At 48.6% G+C, this 12,109-nt stretch overlaps 1 protein-coding gene across 1 annotated transcript; it reads right to left on the reverse strand.

Annotated features, from left to right (window-relative positions):
* Positions 1 to 837: 837 nt before the first annotated feature.
* Positions 838 to 1,252, reverse strand: LOC123256072 (homeobox even-skipped homolog protein 1-like; the record flags this gene model as incomplete). Its single annotated transcript, XM_044684762.1, has 1 exon — positions 838 to 1,252. A coding segment is annotated over exon 1 (415 nt), but the record flags the coding sequence as incomplete, so codon positions are not given.
* Positions 1,253 to 12,109: the final 10,857 nt, after the last annotated feature.

The raw sequence follows: 12,109 nt of genomic DNA on the forward strand, positions 1-12,109 counted from the left end.
TTTTCAAATGTAACTGGTCTTCTTTGTGTCCGAGACCAAAGGCAATTAGCTCATTGGGACCATTTCCGAGCTGGCGCCACCGAGCCCTGGAAATGCCAAGGTAATTCGGCCCTCTAGTCGAGGTGCAAAAAGGCCGGGCGGCGGCTCCTCGGGCGGCCTACAGTTGGCTGCGTTTGAACCATTCTTTCGGAAACGTTTTTGCGCTCGTCCCATCCTGGCGTACACAGTCGGCCCACACTTAGCGTGCCTGCCAACTACAAAGCTCTCGGCCCAGCCGCCACGCCAAGCGTTTGAGGCCTTAGAAGCCGGGATCTTGGTGTGCTCCAACATTTCCACAGAGCACTAGGCTACTGAAGAGAGTGACCGTCTCCTAGACTATCTCCCGGAGGCTTCAATGCGGCTGTCCCGCGCTAGGTCTAACACTTCCCGTTTCCCAGCCCAAGGCCTGGAACTTTCTCCCCTGTGAATCAATAGCCCACGCGGAGGTTGACTCAGAGCCTAATCCCTGAGAGGGGCGCGGAACTAGGCAAATGAGGACCCTCTCCCCAGCTGTAGGGCTAGGAGGAAGGTTCGGGCTGGGGGGGGGGGGGGACAGGTAACCAGCCAGGACCTCCCCACAGCTTCTGTGGCTTCACCTGGAATTAGGTCAGAGAAACCCCCTCTCCCTCCCTCAATCCCTCCATCTTTTCAGGACACTTCTGAACCATAGGCGAGGGAAGCTGCTCAGGAGGGCAGCGGAGGAGAAAGAGGGAAGTAGGGCCAGCGGGGCTCTGGGACGGGGAGTTAGGGAGGCAGGCTAAGGAGGGAGAGCAGGCTGGGGCAAAGCTTGGTGTGTACCTTTCCTGTGCTGGTACTCGGCGCTCCCCGCGGCGCAGTCCGGGGTGCAGCTCACCTCGATTTCTTCATAGAAATCCGACTCGGTGTCCGAGCTGCTCTGCTGCCCTTTGGCCGAGGGGGACTCCGAGGAGGGCGGTTGGGCCACCCCAGCCTGCCCTGCTGGGCGGCTCTCCGTCCCCGCCCCCGTCGCTGTCCGTGGCAGTCTTTCCACTTCATCCTCCTTGCCGCCTCCTCCTCTCTCCCGGGACGCCACGGGGCCAGAGCGGGGGCTCAGGCAATTCCGGTGGATCATGTTTTCTGGGGGTTCGGGGCCAGGGCTTCCCACTGCTTCTGACAAATTAGCTCCCCTCTTGCCAACGAGCGTGCCAAGCTGCCCTCCCTCCAGAAACATCACCATGTCCTTCCTGCTCTCCATCCCGGGGTGCTTTCCAGAAAGAAAGAGGCGGGGGCTCCTACCCTCTAGCGAGCTCCCACCTGGCAGCTTCCCAGGCTCGAGTTGCCCGCAGCCCTTGGCCTCCGAGTTTGAGGAAGAGAAAGGCCGAGATGGAAAGAGGGAGGGCGGTGGGGCTGGGCCGCGCTGCCGGAGAAGAACGGAGAAGAGCGGATTGGAGCGGAGCGCACAGAGCAGCAGGGAGACAGGGTCACCTTGCGATGCTCGCGCTCCGCTGGGCTGCGCTGGCTCTGGGAGGGATCACCATTGCCTTCTTCTTTCTAGCCTGTCATCCTTAATGGTGCCGGCGTCATTACGGGACCGCTGGTGACGCCACTCATTGATTGCAAGTGGATAAATAGAGACGTCTGCCACGCCGAAGATGAAAGGAGGCCCGAAGCTAATGGCTAGGCGGTGATGCGCCAGGTGTGGTGTGGACAAGCTCGAATGGGGAGGAGAGTGTGAGAACAGAGACGGGCGCGAGCAGTGGCCGAGAGGGGAAAGCAGGGGGATGGGGTGGAGGGGGGGATGCAAATGGGACTCGGTCGAAAAGCAGCCTCTGCGGCCTTTCGGGAGGAAGGGGCGCCGAGGGAGCGGCGCTTCCCAATTGGGGGGCCGCCTTTTGATGTTTTTGTTTTGGTAAACCGAGACCTTGATCTAGCCTGGCTGAGTCGGGGGGTCCATAAGTGCATTTAGAAGTGTGAAGAGAGCCTCTCCAACCTCAGCTTTCGTTTGAATTCTTTAGCTTATTGCCACCAGCTTGCGAACCTCACTAGAGGCTTGAAAGAATCTATTTACAAGCTTTAAAAAAGAAGAAAAAAGAAACTTGAATTTTTCTGGGACATGAAAAACGGCCTGGGGGGGGGGGGAGGAGAGTCAGTCGCCGTTAGTGGCTTTTTCTGTCCTTCCCTGTTCCTCTGCCCATTTCTCCAGGTTTGTCTGCTACAGTACTCAGATTTCTTCTCTGGTTGGCTTTCCTACAGGTCAACTTGGAGTTTCTGTGTGGAGGGGTTGCATTTGTGTTATCTTTCAAACCAGCGCTCAGAAGGCGGCCTGGCAGTAATCAACGATTCCTTCCGTCTTCCTCTCCTAGATAGCCTGCGGTTCCAGACTACTTCGGCTCTAAACACGGGCACTTCTTCCTGAAGTTCAGGTAGCTCTCTCTGTCTCTGTCTCTTTCTCTGTCTCTCTCTGTGTGTCTCTCTTTGTCTCTTTGTCTCTCTGTCTCTGTCTCTCTGTGTCTGTGTCTGTCTCTCTCTGTCTCTCTTTCTGGCTCTCTGGCTCTCTGTCTCTGTCTCTCTCTGTCTCTCTCTGTCTCTGTCTCTCTGTCTCTCTCTGTCTCTCTGTCTCTGTCTCTCTGTCTCTGTCTCTCCCTCTCCCTCTCTCTCTCTCTCTCTCTCTCTCTCTCTCTCTCTCTCTCTCTCTCTCTCTCTCGGTGTGTGTATGTAATTGATATTTGTTTCTTGCGCTTTTCCTGAGGACAAACGAACTTCTCTTGAAAAGACGGAAGAGTCAGTTTACTTCTGGGGACGGGGATGGGGGTGAGGGGTGGAGGAAAGGAAAAGAGGAAATCTTCTTCCCCCAGAGAACTGGTGATTACCAGCGCTGTACAAGAAGTCACTTAATACTTGACACTAAATGAGGAAGGGGGAGCTATAAGCCCAGTCCTGCTGCCGGGGATTGGGGGGGGGGGGGAAGAGAAGAGGGAGGAGGGAGCTGCCAGCAAATGGCAAAAGTCCTGCGGGGCTTAGAGAGAGTTACCCTCACAGCTTTGCCTTTCACGTTTAGGCCTCCAACTACGTTTTCCTTGTTTCCAAGAGGCTCCTCTTAGGGTCGGAATTCTCCCAGTGAACACCTGTATACGCACAAGTCCCCAGCCCAGCCGCCTCTCTGCGAGGAATCCCTGACCTCCGGGATTGGGAGACTATGAGCTGGACAGAACTAAGTTATGAAGAAACCAAAACGTCCCCTCTCCCTTGAAGCGAATGAGCTCTAAAGCTCTTAAAAAAAAAAAAAAAAAAAAAAAAAAAAAAAAAAAAAAAAACGAAACTAGGCGGAGGGCTGATGCATCCCGACGGGATATTTATATGTGGGTACCGCTGAGTTTCTTTGTAGATGCAGATACTACTATATAGTAGGCACTTTATAAATGCTCTCGATTTGGTAGTTTAATTGATTAAATAGTCAAAAAACTAACCTGACCTTTCTTGAACCTCACTCCCAATGACTTCTGGGAGCAGGAGAGCAAAAGACTCCTTCATTTTTTTCCTGGATAGGAAGTCACAGGCATACAATTTGGAACAGGGATTCTCTGTCTCGGTGTTTTTGTCTCTGTGTCTGTCTATCCACCTCTCTCCCTCTCTGTCTCTGTCTATCCCTCATTTTGTCTCTGTCTCTGTTGGTCTTTCTCTGTCTCTCTTTAGAGCTGCTCCTAGGAATCCTCTATTCCTGCTTTGCTGGGAGACCAGGCACGAATTTTTCCTCTGTCCACTGTTGGAAGTCGAAGCCTCTTTCTTCCTCCGGAGGGGAAAATGCGTAGTGGTCTAGGGTGGGATTTTTTTTTAGGAGGTAGGAAAGTTAGGGTTGGGAGAATTGGGGTTCTGCAAGGAAGAGAAGGTTCGGGGAGAGACCTGGGCTCTCCCTTGAATCTATTTTTTGACTTCCATCAAAGGAAAGAAGATCCCATTGGATCTTCCCCGTTGGAGCTGGCTGATGGAGTCTAATGGAGAGAGCCTGGAATCTGCAGGCCGCTGCTCTCCTCCCTCTGGTTTGATGAGACTCACCAAAAGCAGAACTCTAGGCCCACAGCAGAATCCCGCTAAAGTGGGGCCGAGGGGCAGGGTTGGAAGGAGGATCTAAAAATGCCAGGCATTTGCTTGTAGAAAGTGTAGGCTGAGAATGCGGAATTCTGAAGCTACCTTCCCCTTCCCCAAAGTCGGCTAGAAGCCAGTCACGGCTTTTGTCTTTCCTTCCTCCTCCAAACCAAAGTCTTCCAGAACATCTGAATTCCCTAGGCTACGGGAAGCTACCCCAGCTGTGGGACTCGGCCTTTCTAAGTCTATCCTTCGCTATTTTTATCACCGCCTTTCTTCTCCCCCCACCCCCCGCAGTCTCCACCCCCAATCACTTTCACTGGGCTTCCGATCCTTCCGGGTAGGGTCCGACTATGAATAAATCTGTCTCTATCCAAGCCACTTGGGACCGGCTTCTTGGAAAACTCCACCTTCCCTCCACCATTCCCCTCCCTTAAAACGATTCGGTGGGATTTCCCTTCCTTTGGATATTTCTTCCTCTCCGGTATTTTCTGGAAGATGAAGCGATGGGGGCGTGGTCATCTCGAGATTATAGGCCCCCACTCAGGTTCTGAGCTTCCAGAAATGCACAACACAGGTGTGTCCTTCCACTCGGGGGTTTTCCCCTTCCGTCCAGCAAGCCAGATAAAGGATGCCAAAAGCTTGGTAAATCTTAAAGGGCTGTCGGAATGTGAATTCTAATTATTTTGTTATTCTAACTATCCCTTGGAAGTAGGAACGAAAAGGGGTCCCCACGGGATCGAAAGTCTTTGCAGACAGGTATACCTCGGTAGAGTGAGCCTAGGAAAACTGAGGTCAAGTTCCAGAATACCGCGAGTCTCTTTCTCCAGGATGGAAGCTTCACGACAGCCCCGTATCTGTCCTCTTTTCTCCTCTCCCGTTCACCGGAGTTTCTAAGGGATTTCGTTTCTATTCCAATATGTTAGGATTTGCTCTACTGGGCTTGCTGACTGGGGTCATTTGGACTGCAACCGAATTGGGGAAAGGGGAGGGCAGCGTAAGAATACGTAGGATTGAGTTGAATCGAGTGTTGGATTCTTTTCTTAAAATTTTGTCTCCCAAAGTAGACCTTAAGGAACTGAAGACATACAGACGAGAGAAAAATTGTAAAGAAAAGGGGGGGAGGGGAATAAAGGAAGCAAGGAGGGAGGAAAAGAAGGAAGGAAGCAGAAAAGAATTAGGATTAAAGGAACGAGAGAAGAGAGGGCCAAGGGAGAAAGTGAAAGGAAGAAATGGCAAAAAAGGAGAAAAGAGATAAGAGGAAAGACCTTCCTCTTCCATTCTCTTCTTAGGGTTTGTAGTAGGGATGCCCGCTAATGCTCGGCTGGCAGCATTGTTACTGTTTCATTACAATTCTTTTAGCGACGTTGGTGGAATCTGGAAGGAAGTCCAGAGAAGTCCAAGGTCCCTGTTCGCTGTCTGGGCCCAGCTAGCCCAAGAAGGAGCCAGAGCAAACCATAGGCAGCCAGGCTTTCGAGGAAAGCATCTGGAAGGGGTAAGGGGAGCCCAAGAAGGGGAAATGAGCGCCCTGGAATTCTTTAGGTCTGCAGCCGCCAGGTTCGGTAAGAAGCCCCTTTCAGGTCATTCTTGACTCTCGGGAGGGGAGGGCTGACTATCTCTGAAGATCGTGAGAGCCTGAGCTCTCGTATTTCAATTCTCTGTAGTTCAAAAGCTTCCGGACCTGTTTCCTGCAGTTAAGAGCATAGGGGCGGGGCGGCGGGGCGACCTGGGGAGGATATTGCCCTGGGGCGGCCGAGGTGGGAAGATAAGATGTATTTGTTATTTAAAATGGAACCCGGAGTCCCTCCGGGTCACCCTTCCCCCTCGACCTAGCATCCAGGAATTTCAGATCTCCACGAGCATCTGGTCCAGTCTTTTCATTCCTAGCTGCAGAAGAGGTGGAGGAATGGGAGCTGAGCACCTGTGTTATCTTCTTTAAAAAAAAAAAGTTTTAAATCTTTTCCTTTTGTTTTTAAAGTACGATCATTTCTGAAAATTCTCCTCTCCTTCTCCTCTGGAGTTTAGTAACTAAGAACGGTTGTAACAGATTTACCAGTATAAGCGCCAAAGTATTCGATAGTCTGCCCGAGCGGTCCCCCACCTCGCTAGCGAGAGGTAGGAGGTATGTTCCAAGGATTTGTCGGCGACCATCGTAAATTTTTGATTGTAGGGCAGGAGCGGGTAAGATGTTTGATATTTTCGTCTTTAAGGCAGTTCGTTTCCTGCCTACGTCCAGATTGAACTCTCCCTTTGGACAAAAAATAATAATAAGCAAAATATACAATACAGAGACCTCCCCCCATCTGATACTGTAGATCCTATTGTGCTTTAGCAGCGCCCCACCTCTTCCACGAAGGACCACTGGGTCTTCCCAGATACCTCATTGATTTCCCCCCTCCTCGTTATCAGAATTCCATTTTCTCCCAGCATCAATCATGTTGGGCTTTTCAGTTGTCCATTTTGGCCGGCCGTTCTTCGTGAACCCCCTCCATATTGGATCACCTTTTTGTTTGCGTTTGTTTTTCCCTTCTCAGGTTCGCCGGCCTTCGAAGCCCTGTTACGTGGAATAACCGCGGACATTTCGGGGCCGGAGGACCTCAGAGGCAGGTATCTGGATCCCCGCAGCGGGAGACGTCCGTTTCCATATGTCCGCGCGTCTTCGTAAAATGGAAGGACAAAAGAAGATTCCCTGAAAGCCGACCCTGAATAAATGGCCACCTGTCTTTCGGGGGCTAATTAGTTGGCGAAGCCTGTCTGCGTCTTTTGCTTTTTAAGTTGGGAGGCTTCGGGCTGCCAGTCAGGGGCCTTCGCCCTTGAGATTGCGACCTGGATAAACTGCCCTTTTTGGGATACCGAGGTTGGCTGGGGAGTGGGGAGGGGATCAAAAGAGGATCCGGTTGTGTTTTATTCATCGGAGAGGAAGAGGTGCTTCTCAGAATCCGAGAGAAAGGAAGGGGGAGGAAAGTTGTCTGCCTGCTTTCCTCTCGCCTCTAGGAAGTTCCAGCTAGACGTAAGGGTTTCTGAAAGCCCAGAGCGAACAAGGTTTATAGATTGAGAACTCGAACCCTAGGGGTTATCTAGTCTAACGCCTTTCATTTTGCCCAAGAACAATGTGAGACCCCAAGGTCACATAGTAGAAAGCTGAAGACATAGGATCCGAGTTGATCCAGGGTCATAGGACGTGGAGCTGGAAAGAACCTTAGAACCACCCTTTTCGGTTTCAACCCAGGCCCCAGAGAGCAGACCTGGACTTGTCCAAGGTCCCAACAGAAAGTGGAAAAATCTGGATTCGAACCTAGGTCCTCTGACCTCGAATCCTGGATGTTTTCCTCCGAGCCCAGCTGTCTCCTTCACTAAGGATGTAGCCTAAGCTTTTAGGACTTCGTCCACTCTGACGTGGGCAGGAAGGTTCCACAAAAGACACTGAAACACCGTAATCTTTACTACTCGGCTCTTGTTTTTATTTAGGGACTGCGGTGAGCCTCCGCCCTCCCCCAAAAAAGAAGAGACGAATCCTGTTCAGCGTCATCCCAGAATCACCAGCTATCCTACCACGCATGGACTTGGTCACAGGAAGAGGAATCGGAGAATTAATCTGAGCCTTCTCAGTTGATCAGGTTCTCTAGAACTCAGAACACTAGGCTCGGGAACGTCTCCGGTCATTGCAGCCTCCAATGAGGAACACTAGGGAAAGCATCGACCAGGGAGAGCATCGCGGAGGTGGGCTAGCCTCCCTCACCACCGAGAAGTATTTCCATCCCCCATAAGCCGGAGGCTGGAGAGTGCAGAATTCCCCTCCCCTTGAAACTCTCAACTTCTGCATAGAGCTGCCCCACCCCCGAACTTTTGCAAACCCCTTTTCTCTTGCCAGAGGTCTCGATTCATTCTAGAGACAAAAGAGAAGGACCTAGAGAGGAGGAAGAAACAAAAATCCAGTGCTTTTAGTCCGAGTAAGCTGGAAATCTGGGAAACGAGGTTAAACCTTCACCTTGTCTCCTCACTCCTTGTCTTCTTTTTGTCTCTGTCTCTGTCTCTGTCTCTGTCTGTCTCTTTTCTTCTTGCCTTCTCCGTTGCTTGCATTGGTTGATACTCTGATTTTGTCTGGATTATATAGATCATTGCTCTAACTCTACGATTTTCAGGACCAATATAGACTAGCCTGAGGGAAACCACAAAGGAAGATGTGGCAAGCCCTGTCCTCCAGGGGTCCACGTGGCAAAAGACATGGAGACAAGGGAGTGTTGTCACTCATTCTGGATCAGAGGATCACCCAAGACAGCTTGGAGTTCTTCTTCTTCCTAATCTCCAGGACTCTGCAACTCTTGGAGACTAAAGAGAAAACTGGTCTGTCTGTGGCCTCTTGCAAAGATGTGTGGACGTTTCTTGAGCTTCCAGCCACCATTAGGACACAGCAGGTTGTAGTGGTAAGAGCACCGGATATGGATACCGTTCAAATTCTGGTTGCTACTTACTACTTGTGTGGCCTTGGCTAAGTCACTTAAATTCTCTGCTTCTCACTTTTTTTCATTTGTAAAAAGGAAACAATAGGTCTAAATTATTCCTAAGGTACTTTTCTGGATGTCTCAGAATTATCCTTGTTATTTCAGCATCGAGCATTCTCTCTTAGGTTCCCACTCAGTCCTTCCCAGAATTAGCAAAGAACCAACCTGGGCTAAGGAAAGGCTCTTTGTTTGTTTTTCTCTTTCCTTATAATCCTCCTTTAGGCTGGCCAAATAGTTCCCCCAAACCAGCACCCATGTTCTGTATTATTTCCTGTATCTACCTCTGCTAAACTGATGGACAGGGTGAAGACTAGGAGTCCTAGGAGTCTTCGAATCTGGAGTTAAGTGACTCTCTCCTGATACATAATAATAATTCATAATTTCTTTTTATATGTAAAAATTGATCATATCTTCCTCTTATTTGCCTGCTTTCCTTCTTCTCAAACAACACATGCTTCAGGAGAATCCATTAACTAGCCACCTTTCTTTTGTCTCCAGCACAAAGCCAGGATAAGCCAAGTGCACAGTAGTTTAGGACAAAAGGAGGGATGTTTTAAAATTTTGTTCTCTATAAAAGCTTCATATTAGAACGCCAAAAGTTTCCCTCTCCATGCCAGACACCATGGAGCATGTTATAAAACGCTCGAGTGATTGGTAGACAGACATAAATACATGAGGCTCCACTTCCCCACTTTGGGATGAAGGAAAAGGAAATCATAATGTCCAGTTCTTGCCCTCCTGGTCCCAAGTCTAGATGAGACCTTTCTTGATGTTGTTTTGAAATATTTGTTTTATTTATTTATTTTGTTCCAGTTTGGATCTCCCTCCCTATCCCCCAACCCCTGCAGTAGAGGTCAACTTTTGATCTACATATACATATGGAACCATACAATACATATTTCCATATATCCGTTCTTTTTTGGAGGGGAAGCATTTTCGTTCATAAGTCCTTCACAGTTGACTTGAATATTCATATTATTTGGAATAGCTTTGTCATTCAGTGCCCCTCAAACAATACTGCTGTTACTGTATACAATGTTTTACTTGTTCTGTTGGTTTCATTCTGCATACGGGACCTTTCTTTAAGGCATACTTTCACTGAAGAACTTTTTTCCCTGTCATGCAAAGAAGGGAGAGCTCTGAGCTTGCTGGAGAGGGAAACAGGGAGCAAACAACTGCAGCCAGATGAACGCTTAGCCCTGCCCAGGACTCGTTCAGACTGGTTCTCTTAGAGCTGCAGTCAGAGCAGGAATCACAACAATTAGCTTAGAAAGTGAGATCAGGAAGCTGGGAAGGACCAGTGTCCAGCTGCCTGAGCCACACGTTCTGAGCATTTTGAGGAAACGTCTTTATTCAAATCTGAGCCTTTGGCTACTCCGGTCCATGCTTAAGTAAAGCTCAAACACATAATTGCCCAGAAGGGAAGGAAGAAGCAGGGCAAGGGAAAACCATACCTTTTCCCCGGGTCTCAGGTGATGGAAAGGTGGAAGATGTGAATTACAGACACAGGTGACTTCCCAGCTTCCAACATACAAGAGCAGTAGTGGCCATGTATTGGAGAAAACTTGGGTCCGAGTCATTCTGAGAAAAGACAAAATGGGACAGCAGGGAGTGAGCAAGCCTCTGAATTGGGAACACTCGCTAGGTATTCGCTGTATAACTCCAGGTAAATTACTTTCTCTCACAGTTGCCCCCAAGCAACTCTGCTGGACCAGTACAACATTTCGCTGGATGCTCACTGCACCAATGAAATGATAGCTAGAGCCCTAAAAAGCATTCTGAGGCTTTATGTAAGCACACACGGAAATGGTCGTTCTCAGGAGTCTGCTTATATGTTTTGTACAAACATTTACATACAACCAGCAGGCTTCTCTCCCTCTTGGGCAAAGGAAGAATAGACACGGACAATTCTATGGAACTTCCCTTTACTGATCTCATTTGACCTCAACGCCAAATCTGGGAAGGAGGTGTTACAGGCATGATTGTCTCCATTTTGCAACGGAGATCGAGAGAGGTTCGCTAAGAGATAATCCAATCATTCTAAATTCGAACTCAGAGCTGCCTGACTCCAAAGCCAGCTCTTTGCCATTTGAGTGTTGATTGATCCAGCCTGGCTTGGGAAAATCAGTCTTCTGTACCATTGCTGCTTCTTGGGGGGAAAGGATGGCTGAGGATGGTGGTCTTTCTGGGAAAAGGGATAGAAAACATTTCGGTGGGAAGCCTCAAGATCCTGAGAGAGAAGGCACGCACCCTCCACTTGATCAGTGCAAGAGCCCACACGAATTAAGTCAATTCCACAGACGTTAAGCGCCCACTACGGGCAAAACCCAGCGCTAGAGGGAGATGGAGGGAGCTGCAGAGGAGAAGGGGGAAAAAGACACAGAAAACCTGTAAAACTCGGGACAAGCCCATCATTGTCAAGTCTGTTTGCTCATTTTCTTTAATCAATTCCAAACTCTCTTAATAGGAAGCTGACCAAACAAAAGAAGGACTGGCTCCCAGAGCCACCAGACGCTTGAAAGCTGCTTGGTGTAGGGGTTAGAGCCTTGGTGCTGGAGTCAGCAGGACTAAAGCTTGGATCTCCCTTCAAGTATTTAGTCACTGTATGACAGTGAACAGTTTAATCTCTATGAGTTTCAGCTTTCTTCTCTTATAAAAAGATCCCTATGTTCCCTTCTGGCTTTAAAACTATCATCTTAAAGAGAGCTGGGTTCTAGTTCTGACTCCTGGCCATGTAACAAGTCATTTTTGCCATTAGCCTCACTTTTCTTGTCTATATGGGATACTCCAAATGAATTCATGACTTAGATATAAAAGGTGACCTTAAGCAAATCATAGCAGTGGGGAAGAAGCTCCCTTTCAGATATAGGGATGTAGGGGAACATGGCTAACAAGTGATAGACTCATCGAAGTTAAAATAAACAATTCCAATGGTATAAAACCAAAAAATCTTGCAAAAAATCTAATGCAGTCGAAATTAAAAGGAGGAACAGGTGAAGCCTTTGGAGTAAATTTCTTTGATAAATGTCTCACAACCATGATATGTAAAGACTTGTTTCAAATTTTTAAGACAGCCATTGCTCAGCAAACGAATGGTCCAAGAATATGAACAAGGATCTGAGAGAGAATTCAGACTTGGAAACAAAACTGACTTTTGAAAAAAAATTATATGAACAGATTATTTTCAAAGGAAGAAATTGAAACTATCAACACCCATAGGGAAAAAATGCTCCAGATCATTAATAGCCAGAAAAACACTAAAATTCTGAGATTTCACTATAAAGTGAACAACATATTGTTGAACAGGACAAAAGTTGAAATGTAAAATGTAGAGAAGCTCGAAGAAAATAGGCACACTTGTGCACTCTTGGTGAAACTATGAATTGGTCCAGCCATTCCAGAAAGCAATGTGGAAATATGCCTTTACTCTTTGACCCAACCGGGCCACTCCCCCACTCTCTCAAAAAAGAAAGAGAGAGAGAGTGAGGGAGAGAGAGAGAGAGAGAGAGAGAGAGAGAGAGAGAGAG

The sequence above is a fragment of the Gracilinanus agilis genome, unplaced genomic scaffold, assembly GCF_016433145.1.
Source record: "Gracilinanus agilis isolate LMUSP501 unplaced genomic scaffold, AgileGrace unplaced_scaffold55843, whole genome shotgun sequence".
Classification (NCBI taxonomy): Eukaryota; Metazoa; Chordata; class Mammalia; order Didelphimorphia; family Didelphidae; genus Gracilinanus; species Gracilinanus agilis.